Raw genomic sequence first — 17,372 nt, 5'->3', positions numbered from 1 at the left:
ACCTACCCCATCTATACAGGATGTTACAAAAAGGTACGGCCAAACTTTCAGGAAACATTCCTCACACACAAATAAAGAAAAAATGTTATGTGGACATGTGTCCGGAAACGCTTAATTTCCATGTTAGAGTTCATTTTAATTTCGTCAGTATGTACTGTACTTCCTCGATTCACCGCCAGTTGACCCAATTGAAGGAACGTAATGTTGACTTCGGTGCTTGTTTTGACATGCGACTCATTGCTCTACAGTACTAGCATCAAGAACATCAGTACATAGCATCAACAGGTTAGTGTTCATCACGAACGTTATTTTGCAGTCAGTGCAATGTTTACAAATGCGGAGTTGGCAGATGCCCATTTGATGTATGGATTAGCACGGGGCAATAGCCGTGGCGCGGTACGTTTGTATCGAGACAGATTTCCAGAACGAAGGTGTCCCGACAGGAAGACATTCGAAGCAATTGATCGGCGCCTTAGGGAGCACGGAACATTCCAACCTATGACTCGCGACTGGGGAAGACCTAGAACGACGAGGACACCTGCTATGGACGAGGCAATTCTTCGTGCAGTTGACGACAACCCTAATGTCAGAGTCAGAGAAATTGCTGCTGTACAAAGTAATGTTGACCACGTCACTGTATGGAGAGAACCAGTTGTTTCCGTACCATGTACAGCAAATGTTTTCTTTACGGATGAGGATTCATTCCAACGTAATCAAATTGTAAATTCTCACAATCAATATGTGTGGGCTGACGAGAATCCGCAAGCAATTGTGCAATCAATTCATCAACACAGATTTTCTGTGAACTTTTGGGCAGGCATTGTTGGCGATGTCTTGATTGGGCCCCATGTTCTTCCACCTACGCTCAATGGAACACGTTATCATGTTTTCATACAGGATACTCTACCTGTGCTGCTAGAACATGTGCCTTTGCAAGTACGACACAACATGTGGTTCATGCACGATGGAGATCATGCACATTTCAGTCGAAGTGTTCGTACGCTTCTCAACAATAGATTCGGTGACCGATCGATTGGTAGAGGCGGACCAATTCCATGGCCTCCACGCTCTCCTGACCTCAACACTCTTGACTTTCATTTTTGGGGGCATTTGAAAGCTCTTGTCTACGCAACCCCGGTACCAAATGTAGAGACTCTTCGTGCTCGTATTGTGGACGGCTGTGATACAATACGCCATTCTCCAGGGCTGCATCAGCGCATCAGGGATTCCATGCGACGTACGGTGGATGCATGTATCCTCGCTAACGGAGGACATCTTGAACATTTCCTGTGACAAAGTGTTTGAAGTCACGCTGGTACGTTCTGTTGCTGTGTGTTTCCGTTCCATGATAAATGTGATTTGAAGAGAAGTAATAAAATGAACTCTAACATGGAAAGTAAGCGTTTCCGGACACATGTCCACAGAACATATTTTCTTTCTTTGTGTGTGAGGAATGTTTCCTGAAAGTTTGGCCGTACCTTTTATTTATATTACTATTTAATATTATTATTTGAAAATTATTCGATTGTCAGTTTTCTCTCGAACTCCATTAACATTCTCCTACCATTTTTACTGTAAGTCAGTCCATTTCCTCTTCATTTACTTGACAATATGCGCTGCTCCGATTTTATTATGCTGTCTGTAAGCACAGAAAAGCAGTAACAGTTTTATAAATCGTTCATCCCGTGATGTTAATATCAATAGTTCAGAGATAACGAACTTACTGATAAACTGATGCAAGCGAAACATATTTAAAGAGGAATGAATGACGTCAAATAAGTATCGGTATGTATGAGAGAGCATGAGTTGGTAATACGGTCCTAAACGCCGCGCATAAAATCAGGATTTTTATAGGGCACATACCTCGACTCTGTTAGTGATAGAAATGTAGGGCCAGGTGTTTTGAATAGCCCTTGGGCTAGTGACCATTTGTATACCAAACAGAGGGATCTCTTTACTGCAGCTATCCTATAGTACAGGATCAGATATTGAATATTCCACACTTCCTCCAGCTTAGGCAAATGGAGGAAATCGGTTGGCTCTTTTTGCATTAGATGTGGTCTACTGTGTGCCTTAAGGGGCTTATAGAAGTACAATTTACTTCATGGGTTGTCATGACAAAATCTGAAAAAGAACTAGCTGCAAGTAAACCTTTCGGGGTGTGAGGTCATGGTCCAACAAACTCTTCTGTTGCTGACATTTCGTCCAGGACTGCACTGTAGATCCTCAGAGGCGCTCCTCTGCTGAGTCTTGCCGACTGACCAGTCGAACGTCCGAGAGCGGTATATGTACTGCAGGGTGGGGGGCGTGGCCGAAGTAACAACACGTGATGAGCAGATAGAATCCTCGTCAAAAATAAAACGTATCCATTGTCGTGTTGTCAAAGATAAAACTGTCTAGCGATCTGAAGAAGAACATTTTTCACCATCTCTTTCGCCCGCCAGCAGCGGATATCTAAATATGTAACCTCAGAAAATTTCTTAAAATTTAACGGTATGTTCTCTAGGTATTTGTCTAGAAATACCATCTCCTCATTTTCAAAAATCTTTGTACATTACCAAGAAACACCTCAAAAATGTGGTTTTGAGGTACCAAAACACAGTCTCGGATTCCAAGATGATTGTGCTCAGAAAATGACTGACATTTATACGATAAATTCCTAAGATCCCAAACTGAACAACCTTGAAAATTTTCTTGAGTTACTTAGCTGTTTCAGAGACACACATTTTCCATGTTATTGCACTCATACACTAAAATACGCCCGTTAAATCCGATGTGAGGCGAAAAAGTAGTTTATAAAGAGGCGAACCTCGGAGAAATATACTGCAAAGTGTCTCCGTTGTCATCAGAAAGGTTCTGAAAACCCCACCGTATAGAGGGTAGTACTGAATCAAATGAAAACTTCTTAACGTCCGGTCTGAGGGGTAAAATTAGTTTACTTAGGTTTCACGTAAGTAAACTATCAACATCTTACTGACCCATAAAGTTCTTTTCATTCGGGTATGCCCTGCTGTAGCAGCGAAAAGAAGGAAACCATCGGAAAATTGCTACTATAGGAACACAAAAAAGGCGAATATTCTCCTGTTTAAAAGACTGGCTGAAAAGCAGGGTACCAGCTTCCTCATCTACCTTCTCCAACACCTTTAAAAACGTTCACAAAACGTATGACCTGTTAACATATGCGAGAATTTTTATACTGAGAGAGAAGGAGACAGTACGGAGGGAAAGGGACTGATAAGCAATAAAAACTGATAGATAGCATACAAAGGCTGCGATACAGAAGAACGAAAGAGACAACGGCAATGTGAGAGAAAGGGAAGGACACGGTGGCAGTGGAACATGGTTGATCTGACGGAACCGTGTTAGGAATAGAATAAAGGAGACAGTGCCAGTGGAAGAGAAATAAAGGGAAGGAGAAAATGAAAGTGAATGGTAGTCAGTGATAATGAGATAGAGAGTCCATGACGATGACAACGAGGAAGAGAGAGATAATTACAGTGAGAGAAGACAGCAGCTCTGAGAAGGAATAAATGAGATAGCAGCAGTAAGAGAGAGAGCAAGAGTGAGACAGTGACACCGAGAGCAGATTGCAGTAGTAGGACAGAACGAAGGAATCTGCGACTGTGAGACAGGACGCAGCGGCAGGTAGAGAGACACAGGGAAATAATGGCAGTGGCTTGGACTGAATGAGTGAGTGAGACTGGGCAACTGAGTGTAGACTAGTGGGTGTGAGCGAGTTGTAATTAGGGGAGCTTTTGCGAGTGAGAGGTGAGCTGCATGCTAAAAACAGAGCGAATATTTTCGCATGACAAAATTTTTGAGAATATTGTTAAAGGTGCTGAGGAATGTGGTATTTCACTATTCAGTAGGAGTTTTTTTTAAACAGGAGCGTATTCACCTTTTTTGCGCTCCTATAGCAGCACTTTTCCGATGGTTGAAGTATGATGCAAACGAACATTAAAGATTATTGTACTGCTCTGCTACTTAGCATCTCATTTTACACTTTATGTTGTCCAGTACTATGGCCAACACCCAGTACTCCAATAGACGTGGAATATGACCTGTCTTGGAAGTGTGAATCAACAAATTTATTCTTCCTTCTGTAATTAAGAAGCAAGAACTGCTTGTAGCCTTTCTGAATCTCAATAAACATACTATAGTCTAACAGACATAGTAATTATTCTAGATAAAATTTAATATAAGAAAATTATATGCCGTTAGAAATAAGGATTTATTTTTGGACCATATTAACAATGATGATATCCCTTCTCACTGTATAATCACTAACAACATAGAACATATAGAGGAAACCAAAACAATACCTAAAGCCTTTAGTAATGTAAAGTTGATCCTGTGTATACAAGTATTACATGCTACATATTATGAGCGACAGCAAACAGTATCTGCATACTTTTAGATATCCAGCAGTAGAGTGTACATGCATTTTTTTAAATCAGAATCGGTGAGTAGATGAAGTTTAACTTTATTTCCACATCCTAGTACATTATTTGTTGTTGAATGGCACTGTGAAAGCAGCAAGCCAACGTGACTAACTCATGATTGGATATAGGGTGATTTTAATTTACTCTCTACTTTAAGAAATCAGCAACAAACAGTAGAGGGATTCTTTTTATGGCTAACCACTGATAGTATGGACTTGCACAATGAATTTGACTGTGATACATAACAAATTAAATATTATGACACAAAAATACTCTGAACATATTTCTGATCATACCCTTCATTTGTTTTTGCAGGAACAAAAATGGCTGTTATCTTTGATTCCTGGATGAATGAAATGTTAGCTCTACTGTCCACAATTTTTGTGATTATCTACGTCACATTCAAAATTAATTATACCTATTGGAAGAAGAAGGGACTGCCCTATTTAGAGCCATCCTTCCCACTAGGGAATGCCTGGGATACGACGCTTATGAGAAAAAGTCCAGGGGAGGATATGCGAGACGTGTATTTTGAAGGCAAAGGAAAGAGTGTAGTGGGTATTTACACAATAAACAGTCCAATCCTGATCTTTCGAGACCCAGATCTAATAAAGACAATCATGGTGAAGGACTTTAACTATTTCCCTGACCGGGGCGTCTATATAGACGAAGAGACAGATCACCTATCAGCACACTTATTCTTCCTCGGCGGCACCAAATGGAAGTCTCTGAGACAGAAGCTGACGCCCACGTTCACGTCGGGCAAGATGCGCGCCATGTTCGGCATCGTCCAGGACTGCGCGCGCGTTCTTTCTGACGTCACGCCGGCGGGCAGGGTCGTGGAAGTGCGCGAACTGATTGCTCGCTACTCCACCGACGTCATCGCCTCTTGTGCCTTTGGGATCAATGTCGACAGTCAGCACAACCCGGAGGCGGAATTCCGGCAGTGGGGTCGGCGCTTCTTTAAGCCGTCTCTCCGTACCTACATGACCCAGGCGCTGGGATTTTTCAACCCCAAGCTGCGCAAACTGATACCTGTAGCCTTCACGCCTAAGGACATCACAGAGTACTTTACGCGAGTCGTCGAGGACACAGTAAAACACAGAGAGGAGACTGGTGTTATCAGAAAGGATTTCATGCAGCTGCTGATACAACTGAAAAATAAAGGATATGTTGATGACAGCTTCTCAATCAGTGTGGAGAAGAGTGATGAAGGTAAGATTTTTTTCAGTGTTTGCATATTTTGACATCCTTGACTGTCCCCCAAACCATTGAAAATATCTCTATTCTGATTTCACTGCGAAAAACAATTACACAGTTACAACTCCTGTCATAAACTACATACGTGCCATCGCCTAAATTTAAATTTGGAAGGACAGACATTTTATAAACAGGATGAACTGCATAAATGTTTCACCTCTGATACCATATGATTCATTTGGTTCCGCCATTGTGGCACAAACTTAATCTGTTTTTAAAAATTGTTTTGTATTATGTTTGTCCGCGAATTGTTTAAGTTTTGTTGTGTATGTTCTAAGAGTCACATGTTTTGTTACTCAAATACTAACAGGGATCATTCTCAGATGTGAGAGACAACCTGTGTAACAGAGTATCTGACTGGGTGGTGTTGAAGACCAACCCGTCGATAACTGGGGGTGTGGATTTCACACAGATCTGACAACTCAGTGTATCACAAGTTAGCACTCTACTTGAAGTTGGAGCAAGAGATGAAGTTATTTAAATAAAGTCACCCTAGTGCAGAAAATGTTTCCCCTTTTGCTTAAAAAAGGCTGGTATAATTATGATTTCTCCACTTTATTCATGGTTCTAGTTATCTTAGTAATATTGGACTACCGCTCACCCGGTTGGCCGTGCGGTCTACCGCACGGCTTTCCGGGCGGGAAGGAGCGCCTGGTCCCCGGCACGAATCCGCCCGGAGGATTTGTGTCGAGGTCCGGTGAACCGGCCAGTCTGTGCATGGTTTTTAGGCGGTTTCCCATCTGCCTCGGCGAATGCGGCCTGGTTCCCCTTATTCCGCCTCAGTTGCACTAGGTCAGTGATTGCTGCGCAAACAAGTTCTCCATGTACGCGTACACCACCATTACTCTACCACGCAAACATAGGGGTTACACTCGTCTGGTGTGAGACGTTCCCTGGGGGCTCCACCAGGGGCCGAACCGCACAATAACCCTGGGTTCGGTGTGGGGCGGCGGAGGGGTGAAGTGGGCTGCGGTAGTGGCCGTGGGGTTGTGGACCACTGCGGATGCGGCGGGGACGGAGCCTCTCCGTCGTTTCTAGGTCCCCGGTTAACATACAATGCAATATAATATTGGATTCAACCTTTCAGTCCCTAGATGGTGACAGTAGTGGGTACATAGTACATTAATGTAACCGGCATAAAACTTTAGATCATTACGTTATGAAGAGTAGATTTAATTGATGAAAATTATAAAGGCAGATAGTGATTTCCTTAGACCTGGTAGTGCTCTATAACCCGGTCCCACAGGTTAATCCGTATTACTCGGCTTTCCTGGTGAAATAGTTACATGAATATATATAAATCCCACAGAAAATTTTTCGAGACTATCAGTTATGTGTTACCAAAAGAGGAAATTGAGACCATCGCAGATGAATACAAATTGCCTGACGAAAGCAGTAAATCACCAAGAAGATATAGTTGAATGTCAGTGTAACTTCGTACACGTACACACTTTCGGTAGGTATGTAAATGATTAGAGCTGCAGTTCTCTGTGACGGCCACCCGAGTGTGTTCGTATCTGATGCTGCTACCAGGCCTCTTACGGTATATAAGGATCATGAACTGCATCACATGTTGAGTAACCACTGTTAAGGACAAGCATATGACACGCACTCGTATGAGACAGCGTTATCAGCACCTGACAGCGTTTGAAGCGAGCCTCATTTTAGTTCTCCAGTTGGCCAACTGAGCAAAACGTGCAATACCCAGATTTGTGGTGCCTTCGGATGTGACAGTGGCCCGATATTGGACTCCGTAGAAACTTGAGGGCAGATATACTGGTCGTCAAGGTTATGATCGATTAAATTTGACCACAATAAAGACGGATCGCTACATTGTGCACCAAGCACGCTTTAACTCCTTAACGTGGCGTCACTTAGCCACATGCAAAGCTGCATGCCCTAGGGAAAAATTACGACTGTAGTTACCCCTTGCTTTCAGCCGTTCTCCGTACCAGCACAGCATGGCCGTTTTGTTAATGTTACAAGTCCAGATCAGTGAATCATCCAGATTGTTGCCCATGCAACTACTGAATGGGCTGCAGCCCCTCTTCAGGAACCACAATGGCAAGGTACATAGTTTATAGGGAGGGTCGGAAGGGGGGGGGGGATGCTATTTGGGGAGCCAAATAACTGATGATGGTCGAATTAGAGAGGATATAAAATGCAGACTGGCTACGGCAAGGAAAGTGTTTTTGAAGAAGAGAAATTTGTTAACATCGAGTGTAGAATTAAGTGTCATGAAGTCTTTTCCGGTAGTATTTGTATGGAGTGTAACCCTGTATGGAAGTGAAACATGGACGATAAATAGTTTAGACAAGGAGAGAATAGAAGCTTTCAAAATGTGGTGCTACAGAAGAATGATGAAGATTAGATGGGTAGATCACATAACTATTGAGGAGATACTGAATAGGATTGGGGAGAAGAGGAGTTTGTGGCAGAACTTGACTTGAAGAAGGGATCGGCTGGTAGGACATATTCTGAGGGATCAAGGGATCACCAGTTTTGTACTGGAGGGCAGCGTGTGGGGGGGGGGGGGGGGGGGAGGAGGGAGGGGTAAAAATCGTAGAGGGAGACCAAGAGATGAATCCACTAAGCAGATTCAGAAGGTTGTAGGGTGCAGTAGCTATTCGAACATGAAGAGGCTTGCACAGGATAGAGTAGCATGGAGAGCTGCGTCAGACCAGTCTCTGCACTGAAGACCACAACAACAACAACAACACCTGGTATCCGAGAACAGCTGTTTCCTGCACCACTTGTCGGAGACTACCAAAGCAGGACTAGGTAATTACCACCCCCTTCGTAGGTTGCTGTTAACACCACAGTGCAGATTTCTAGGTTTGGAGTGCTACCGTGTCCGAGAAGCGTGGACTGATAAAGAATGGCGTCGCATTGTTTTCAGTGATTAATTGCAATTCTGCATAGCTCGGGATGACCGTCGTCGGCGAGTATGGGGGACCTGGGAGAGATCGAGTTCTTCCGGTATTTTGGTGAGCCGCATCAGCGTCACTCCTGACGCTGTGGTGTGAGGAACCATCGGGTATGACTTCAAGCCACGTCTGAGAGTGACTGAGAGAACACTGATTGCACAATGGTACGTTACAGACATCCTGTATCATCACGTCTTACCTCTCATGAGATAGTAGTCTGGTGCCATTTTTTAACAAGGCAGTACTAATACACACGTGGCACGTGACTACAATGAAGTAGGATCGTTGGTTGTCATCAACTTAAATAAATAGGGTGACAACGATCAACAATCCTATTTTCATTGCGGGTGCACACCGTGCCCGATCTGTTATGGGAATCAGGGACTGCGAGTGTGGGTTCATGGACCGTCGTCACTCTGTCAGTAGTGAGTGACAGGCTGGGAATCTGGGTCGGCAGCGAAGCGTGCATGGATGGCCGAGGCGATCAAGGCGATTGCTAGTGTAAAGCGGGATATCCGGGTTAGAGTTGCGGTTTGGCACAGATTTTCTGCTATTACCATTGATACATTTCAATGCTCAAATGCGGCTAACGCCATTAAAAGCGCTGAACAATATAGTATTAGGTTAGAAGTTTTTGTGGAAAGATTCCAGAACTTGTCTTTCTTGTAAATGGTACTAGTGCCCTCATAATACTAACGAGGGAAAGCTGGTTGAAAGTAGATGTTAGTAGGAATGAAATTCTAAAATCTGACTGGAATGTGTACGCCAAAGATAGGCGGAATACCGGTGTATGATACTTGTTCATAGTCCTAAGTAATACGGTAATAAGGTATGACAGTTTCTGACTGCGAAATAATTTGGGTAAATATAAGTGTTAAAGGTGGATCAAACGTGATAATCGTATACTTTTATAGATCCCACGTCTCAGGACCAATGGTAGAGCAATATCTGGGCGAGGACTTGGACATATTCTGTAATTTTGCTAATCGTGTGTCAGGATGTTATAATTAAACTTTCCCTATTTAACACCTTATAACACGGAAAATAATTACCGTACGAGTATTAGACTTGGTAGGTTTAATATCAATGACATGGGGAAGAGAAATAATGCAGAATAAATTCAATTGAAACACTTTTTATGTCCTGCTAGGGTACATCATACCATTACATACCGATACCATCACTGTTATCTCTCGCTCACCGATAGATCTGTACCTACAGATTGGAAATTTGCGCAGGTCGTACCAGTGTTTAAGAAGGGTAGTAGGAGTAATCCATCGAACTACAGACCTATATCATGGACGTCGGTTTGCAGCAGGGTTTTGGAGCATATACTGTATTCAAAAATTATGAATCACCTCGAAGGAAACGATCTATTGATACGTAATCAGCATGGTTTCAGAAAACATAGCTCTTGTGCAACGCAGCTAGCTCTTTATTCGCAAAAGTATCGACAGGGGATCTCAAGTTGATTCCGTATTTCTAGATTTCCGGAAAGCTTTTGACACCGTTCCTCACAAGCGACTTCTAATCAAAATGCGTGCCTATGGGGTATCGCCTCAGTTGTGCGACTGGATTGGTGATTTCCTGTCAGGAAGGCCGCAGTTCGTAGTAATAGACGGCAAACCATCGAGTAAAATTGAAGTTATATCAAGTGTTCCCCAGGGAAGCGTCCTGGGACCTCTGCTGTTCCTGATCTATATAAATGACCTGGGTGACAATCTGAGCAGTTCTCTTAGGTTGTTAGCAGATGATACTGTAATTTACCGTCTAGTAAGGTCATCCGAAGACCAATATCAGTTGCAAAGCGATTTAGAAAAGATTGCTGTATGGTGTGGCAGTTGGTTCAAAATGGCTCTGAGCACTATGGGACTTAACATCTATTGTCATCAGTCCCCTAGAACTTAGAACTACTTAAACCTAACTAACCTAAGGACATCACATAACACCCAGTTATCACGAGGCAGAGAAAATCCCTGACCCCCCGGGAATCGAACCCGGGAACCCGGGCTCGGGAAGCGAGAACACTACCGCGCGACCACGAGCTGCGGACGTGGGGCCGGTGGCAGTTGACGCTAAATAACGAAAAGTGTGAGGTGATCCACATGAGTTCCAATAGAAATCCGTTGGAATCCTATTACTCGATAAATAGTACAATTCTCAAGGCTGTCAATTCAACTAAGTACCTGGGTGTTAAAATTACGAACAGCTTCAGTTGGAAAGACCACATAGATAATATTGTGGGGAAGACGAGCCAAAGGTTGCGTTCCATTGGCAGGACACTTAGAAGATGCAACAAGTCCACTAAAGATACAGCTTACACTACACTCGTTCGTCCTCTATTAGAGAACTACTGCGCGGTGTGGGATCCTTACTAGGTGGGATTGACGGAGGACATCGAAGGGGTGCAAAAAAGGGCAGTTCGTTTTGTATTATCACGTTATTGGGGAAAGAGTGTGGCAGATATGATACGCGAGTTGGGATGGAAGTCATTAAAGCAAAGACGTTTTTCGTCGCTGCGAGATCTATTTACGAAATTTCAAACTTTCTCTTCCGAATGCGAAATTATTTTGTTGAGCCAAACCTACATAGGTAGGAATGATCATCAAAATAAAATAAGACAAATCAGAGCTCTAACAGAAAGGTTTAGGTGTTCGTTTTTCCCGCGCGCTGTTCGGGAGTGGAATGGTAGAGAGATAGTACGATTGTGGTTCGATGAACCCTCTGCCAAGCACTTAAATGTGAATTGCAGAGTAGTCATGTAGATGTAGATGTAGAAAAGGGGCTCAATATGGCACTCTTCAGTGTCCAGAAGAGTCTGAAAGAGCAGGACTGCATTCTACACAGCAGAACGAAGCATGTCCGTAGCTACAGTATAATAATGTGGCAGCGATCGACGGAGAGATAGCCAGTTCGAATCGGCATATGGAATTAATTTTCAGCGCAGTATTTCGCTGGTAAAGAGAAGGAAAATAGTTATAAGTACTTCTACATTTAGATCGACATCAGTACACCACAAACACCTGACTGCGTGTGGCAGAGGGTATTTTCTGTACCACTGTCACTTTCCCTTTTACTGTTCCAGTCGCCAATGTTTCACGGAAAGAACGATTATTGGTAAGCCTCTGTGTGGTCTTGAATCTCTATAATTTTACTTCCACGGTCTTTCTGCGAGTAAAACGTCGGTTTGATTAATACTTCTAGGAACGTATGTTCTGGCAATTTGGACATTAGACTGCGCCGTTATGCACAACGGCTCTTATGTAATGTCTGCCACTTAAATTGACTGAACATCTCCGCAACGATTTCGCCATTGCTAAATGAAACTGTAACGAAGCGCGTTTCCTCTGTCCATCGTATCTGATACAGGATCTAGACTGATGAGCAGTATTCAAGTATTGATCAAACGAGGTTTTGTAACCTGCTTTCTTTGCGGATGTGTTACAATTCCTGATGATTCTTCCTATGCATCTCAGTCTAGCGTCTGCCTCACGTCTGATTAGTTTTATGCTGTTGTTTCACTTTAAATTGCTCAGTCTGCATACTTTTAGATAGTTTATGGGTGTAACAGCTTGCAGCGATTGTTCTGCAATCGTATAATCATAAAATAATGGCTCTTTCTGCCTATTTACGTGCAATCTCTTAAACTTATAGTTGGTGAATGGCGCAACCACTCACAAATACTTTTTTAATGCTTTAGTGCCATAACCGAGTTCGGGCTACCATGCTACCATGCTAATATTTTTCGTCACATAAGTGTTTTGATGAATAGCATGTCGTTGTCTCCACACTATATATATATATATATATATATATATATATATATATATATATATATATAGAGAGAGAGAGAGAGAGAGAGAGAGAGAGAGAGAGAGAGAGAGAGAGACAGCAAAATAGTTGTGTTCACTTACATTCGTTCCAGGAGATGGCGATTAATTTGTTGTGATCCATGTGGTTTTCTAGCTCGATGTATATGGTCTTGACAGGTATTGTTACTAAGATACTGTGGTACACTTCATAATATCCTTAAACTGGCCGTTGAGCATCGCACATGTGTTCTATATTTCACGTTATTCTTTACAATGCGAAGATTATCATGAAGCAAAGATACAAAGATATCATTCATTAAATACTGACCAAGGATGTAAACAGAGGAAAGATGATGTGTGGCATGTGCAAAATGTAACACGTTAATAATAGAAAAATGTTTGTGCCCTATGTATAAACTTATTATTTAAAGACAATAGGATAAACTGTTTTTAGTGGGACTTTTTTTAACTGTCAGTGAAAATTATTGACGAAATACTTCAAACCTAACCGACTGCGTATGATGAAGTATACATATATCTACAAAAATTTTGTACATACAGATTTTGGTTATCACTACAGTTCATAAGTTCATTGCAGGAAATACAAAAATTAAAAATTGAGCATTGAAAAAAAATTCTTGTGCAGCGTGAAGCAGACTACATGCTGTTCATAAAAACGTCTATGTAACGAAAAGTACTAGGCATCTGAAGATGGGCATGATAGCCCGACACCGGTTATGGCACTAAAATAGATCACTCAAAAAGTATTTGTGTCTGGTTGCGTCATTCACCAACTACCATTAACGCCTCCGAGTTCACAAGATCCAACATGGATAAAATAACATCTTACACTTATGTTACGATCAACTGCAAATCCCTGCACCGAACGTCGGTCCTCTGCAGGTCTTCCTGAATTTTACTGCACGGGTGGTCTGATATTAAACATGCTCGCATTTTATTAGGCAGCCGTATGGAATTGTGTAGAATGAAATATGGAAGTCAAGGAACGCGGCATTTGGGGAACACAGCATCAACCTGGCCACCGGTATCTGCTGCTTTCTGGGTCTCATAGACGAACAGAGAGAGCTGGGTTTCACACGTCATTGTTTTCGGAATCCATATTGATTCCTGCAGAGCAGTTTGTCAGTCTCCAGAAATTTCATTAACATACCACCATAAAACTTTCGAGATATGTGCCTATAGTTCTTTGTGTCTGTCCGACGACCCTTCTCGAAAACTGGAATGGATTGTGCTTTTTTCTGAATTACTAGGAGTGCTTCGCTCCTCCGATATCTACAGGACATTGCTGGTAGAAAAGGAGCGAGTTTTTTCGCACATTCGACGTAGAATTGTACTGGTATCCCATTAGATTCAGTGACCTTCTCTCTGTTATTTCAGCTGATTTTTCCAACCAACGGTCACTTATTTCGATATCTGTCCGTATGACTTTCGTACGATAACTTAAAGGAAGAACCTCAGTACGATGTTCCTCAGTGAAACAGTTTTGAAGAAAGGAATCTCGTATTTCGGCTTTCACTTCGGTGATCCTCCATTTCGATGCTACTATTGTCGTAGCGTCGGGACAGACTACTTCTATCCGTTTGCTGGTTTTTATATAATACCTAAACTTTCTAGGATTTTCTGTCAGGTGAGTAGATAGAATTTTAGTTTCGAATTATTCGAACGCTCCAAGCATGGCTCTCTTTATTTGGCTTTTTCGGTTTTTATTTCTACGGGAGGCTTTGACCACGTGTGAATTTGTAGTTAAGGTCGCTTTGCGTTCATAGCAGCTTCGTAATACGACCATCGAGGAAATCAAGAAATTCTGCATCTACCTGACTGCCTTAATCCAAACCTTTCAGTATGTGTGAACAGTGCGAGTTAGTTTCCACATGATCGATGTCTACGGAATCCATGCTCCATAGCATCGTCATGATTTAATTCTGTATATGTTATATAAGATGCTGACCTGTGCTTTTTTTTCCAAGAACTGGGCACGGTTTCTTGTTCGAGGGATATACGATAGATTATATTTAAAAGGGGTGCTAACTCAGCCGCAAATTCAGTATAGAATCTGACAGGGGTTCCATCGGACCCTGAAGCTTTGTCCACTTTTAACGATTTCAGCTCTTTCTCAACACCATTAATTTCTATATCATTCATCTTTTCAGTGGTATATGGATTGAATTTGGGCAAATTTCCTGGTTTTGCTTTGTAAAAGAACATTTGCAAACGGAGTTAAGCATTTCAGCATTCGTTTTGCTACACTGAGCTTCAGTTCATGTCTCATTCGCCAAGGACTGGACACTAACTTTGGCGCCACTAACGACGTTTACATACAATGAAAGTTTCTTTGAGTTCCGGGAAACATCATTTGACAATATTCGGCTACGGTAGTCATTTAAGGCATCACGCGTAGCCCTCTTGACAGCCAAAGACGTTTCATTCAGAATTTAAAGACTCTAGAGCATAATTGTCAGGCCGGCCAGAGTGGCCGAGCGGTTCTAGGCGCTTCAGTCTGAAACCGCGACACCGCGTGTCGCAGGTTCGAATCCGGCCTCGGGCATGTACGTGTGTGATGTCGTTAGGTTAGTTAGGTTTAAGTAGTTCTAAGTTCTAGGGGACTGATGACCTCAGATGTTAGGTCCCGTAGCGCTCAGAGCCATTTAGGATGCACTCTGTCAGCCAAAATGGTCACTTAACCCTAGTCAGTATGGCAGCCATTCAGAGTAACCATGAGACGCATGGAATACCATGATATGGCTGTCCAGGTCATTACCGATCTCTCCCCACGTTTGACTGTTGGGACGTAAACTCGGACAGAAGTTGGAAACAAGACTAATATGACCAAACGACTTTCTTCCATTGCTCCACAGTCGCGGTTTTATGGCTTTGGCAATACGTTTTCCTGTTACGGGTATCCTCATCACTGGTGACTAGTTTTGGGATTTCAGCTCGCCCTACAATTTTCTGCTTGTGGAGCTCCCTCCGTGTTGTCTAGGTGCTGACAGGGTTCGTAAGTACAACATTTAGTTCTGCAATGACTGTTTCATCTGCCGTCCTCTTATATTTCACCACAATCCTCTTCTGTGACCGTCTTTCACGATCACTCGACCACACTTTCGCCCGCGTTCTGACATAGCGAATGGTGTTTTTTTCTGCTTTCTCTGTAAGCGGTTTAAATCTGCGATACGGTGCCTCCTGAAACACCAAACACCGGGTAGCTTTGTTACTGAAGCACCCACCATGCGAGCTCAAACACTTTCTCCAAGTTCGAATTCACTTGGCTACGACATAACAACTACACAGTACACTGTTCTGAATACGATTGACGCTTGCAAAGTATTGAGGACACTGCAGAAGCCCCATTCGTGTTCACCTACATCAGCGGAACCTGCAGGCTTGGCTGTTATCTGCATTTATCTTCTAGCATGGACTTATCGCAGTCTTTCCAGATGTTTGTAGAAACTACTGTACAGAGACAATAAGTCTTTACTAAGCTTGATATGAGCGTGGCTGTCAAGCAACCAGAAACTGTTCTCCTCCAATTGTAACTTTGTGTTTCGTCTTATTAAGAAAATTATCAAATTAAACACACTGTTGTAAACCCGTCACCCAACGATGTCAGGCCTTACAAATGATGTACCTTCGGAAAGGACACGACCATTTTGCTTCCCCTCTTTCTTAGTTGAATCTTATGCTTCCGTTATAATGACCTCACCGTCGAGGTGATGTTAAACCCTAATTTTTCATCCTGATTTCCAAACCCACCCAACCATTTTTATGGCAAGTTCTGAACGCAGTACACTTTGTTTCGAAGAAAAGTTAAGGGAATAGTAGTGAGAGCAAAGAAGTATGTAATTAATCTGTAAAGAGTTATTGGTGACAGGAAGACTGTATCACATAATTAATTTATCCAAACTACACATCAGTCGCTAAACACTGATTTCCTGTCAGGTGTCGTGTTCTAAATGTCACGCCCGCCACTTGTATTAATATTTCCTACCGTTTCCATAAAATACTTCACAATAAACAATTCAGCTAACCTAGGTACTCGGTTATGGCATCGAGAATGTATCATCAACATCTGGTGAAGAAATTTCGAAGGGCCTTTCAGCCTCTTTACAAAAAGAAAGTGGATTTTCAAATGAAGATCCGAGTAGCATGATCTGTACTGTAAATTTTGCGGGTGGATCTTGGTGCTTTTTGCAGAGTCCTGGGGATGGTGTAGTGATCCTATTACTGCACGTAATCCATCCATAGTCATCAAGTTTTTACGTGTGGGGAAATGTATATCTTACTGCATTATACATAACAGACACTACCGGTTCAGTACATGGATCTAGCACTGGAAAAAATAAAGCTCTTATGCCAATGAGCAAACTGTTATTAGTTTGCTTCTTTCTTTACAGTCTCTTTGGGAGCAATACGAAAAGCTCTGAAGAAATCAATTAGACGTCCATTCTGCGATAAGCAGTATTCCAAGTTTTTCCAGTGGGTTTTTGGAAGATGTTAAATGTCTTTTTTTTTTTTTTCAAATGACCACAAACTTCTGTGATGTGCTTCCACGAATCAAACAAGCCAGTGACCATCAAAGATTCCGTTATCTGTTATACGTTCGGTTTTTCCGTTACTTTATCCTAACGTGAATCTCACACATTTGAGCATTATTCAAAATATCACTCATTTCTCAAAGATGCCATTCGTAAACAAACTGCAGTTTTTTCAGTATTCCATAAATTAATAATTTTGCCGAATAAATTACTACGTATGGTTATCTTATTATGTAGTTAATATTGTGGCACAGCGTTCCTAAATGAAGTTGGTGTGTCTGTTGATGAATAGTCGTGAATAAGCACTTTTAGAACTGTGAAGTCTAATCACCTCACTGTAGAATCACCGAGACCCTGTAGTTCATTTTAACGTCTAGG

At 42.3% G+C, this 17,372-nt stretch overlaps 1 protein-coding gene across 5 annotated transcripts in view; it reads left to right on the top strand.

Moving 5' to 3' along the window:
* The window catches only part of LOC126271903 (cytochrome P450 6k1-like), a 73,381-nt gene that overhangs the window by 34,822 nt on the left and 21,187 nt on the right, over positions 1-17,372 (top strand). For all 5 annotated transcript variants that reach the window (XM_049974293.1, XM_049974291.1, XM_049974292.1 and 2 more), the window contains exon 2: positions 4,758-5,657. In XM_049974293.1, coding sequence (XP_049830250.1) covers positions 4,766-5,657 — 892 coding nt within the window. In that variant the 5' untranslated portion in view covers positions 4,758-4,765. The remainder of the gene's footprint in view (positions 1-4,757; positions 5,658-17,372) is intronic.

This window comes from Schistocerca gregaria, chromosome 5, assembly GCF_023897955.1.
Source record: "Schistocerca gregaria isolate iqSchGreg1 chromosome 5, iqSchGreg1.2, whole genome shotgun sequence".
NCBI lineage: Eukaryota > Metazoa > Arthropoda > Insecta > Orthoptera > Acrididae > Schistocerca > Schistocerca gregaria.
Note: the sequence above shows the minus strand (reverse complement) of the source record. Positions and strands in the feature narration are given on the sequence as shown.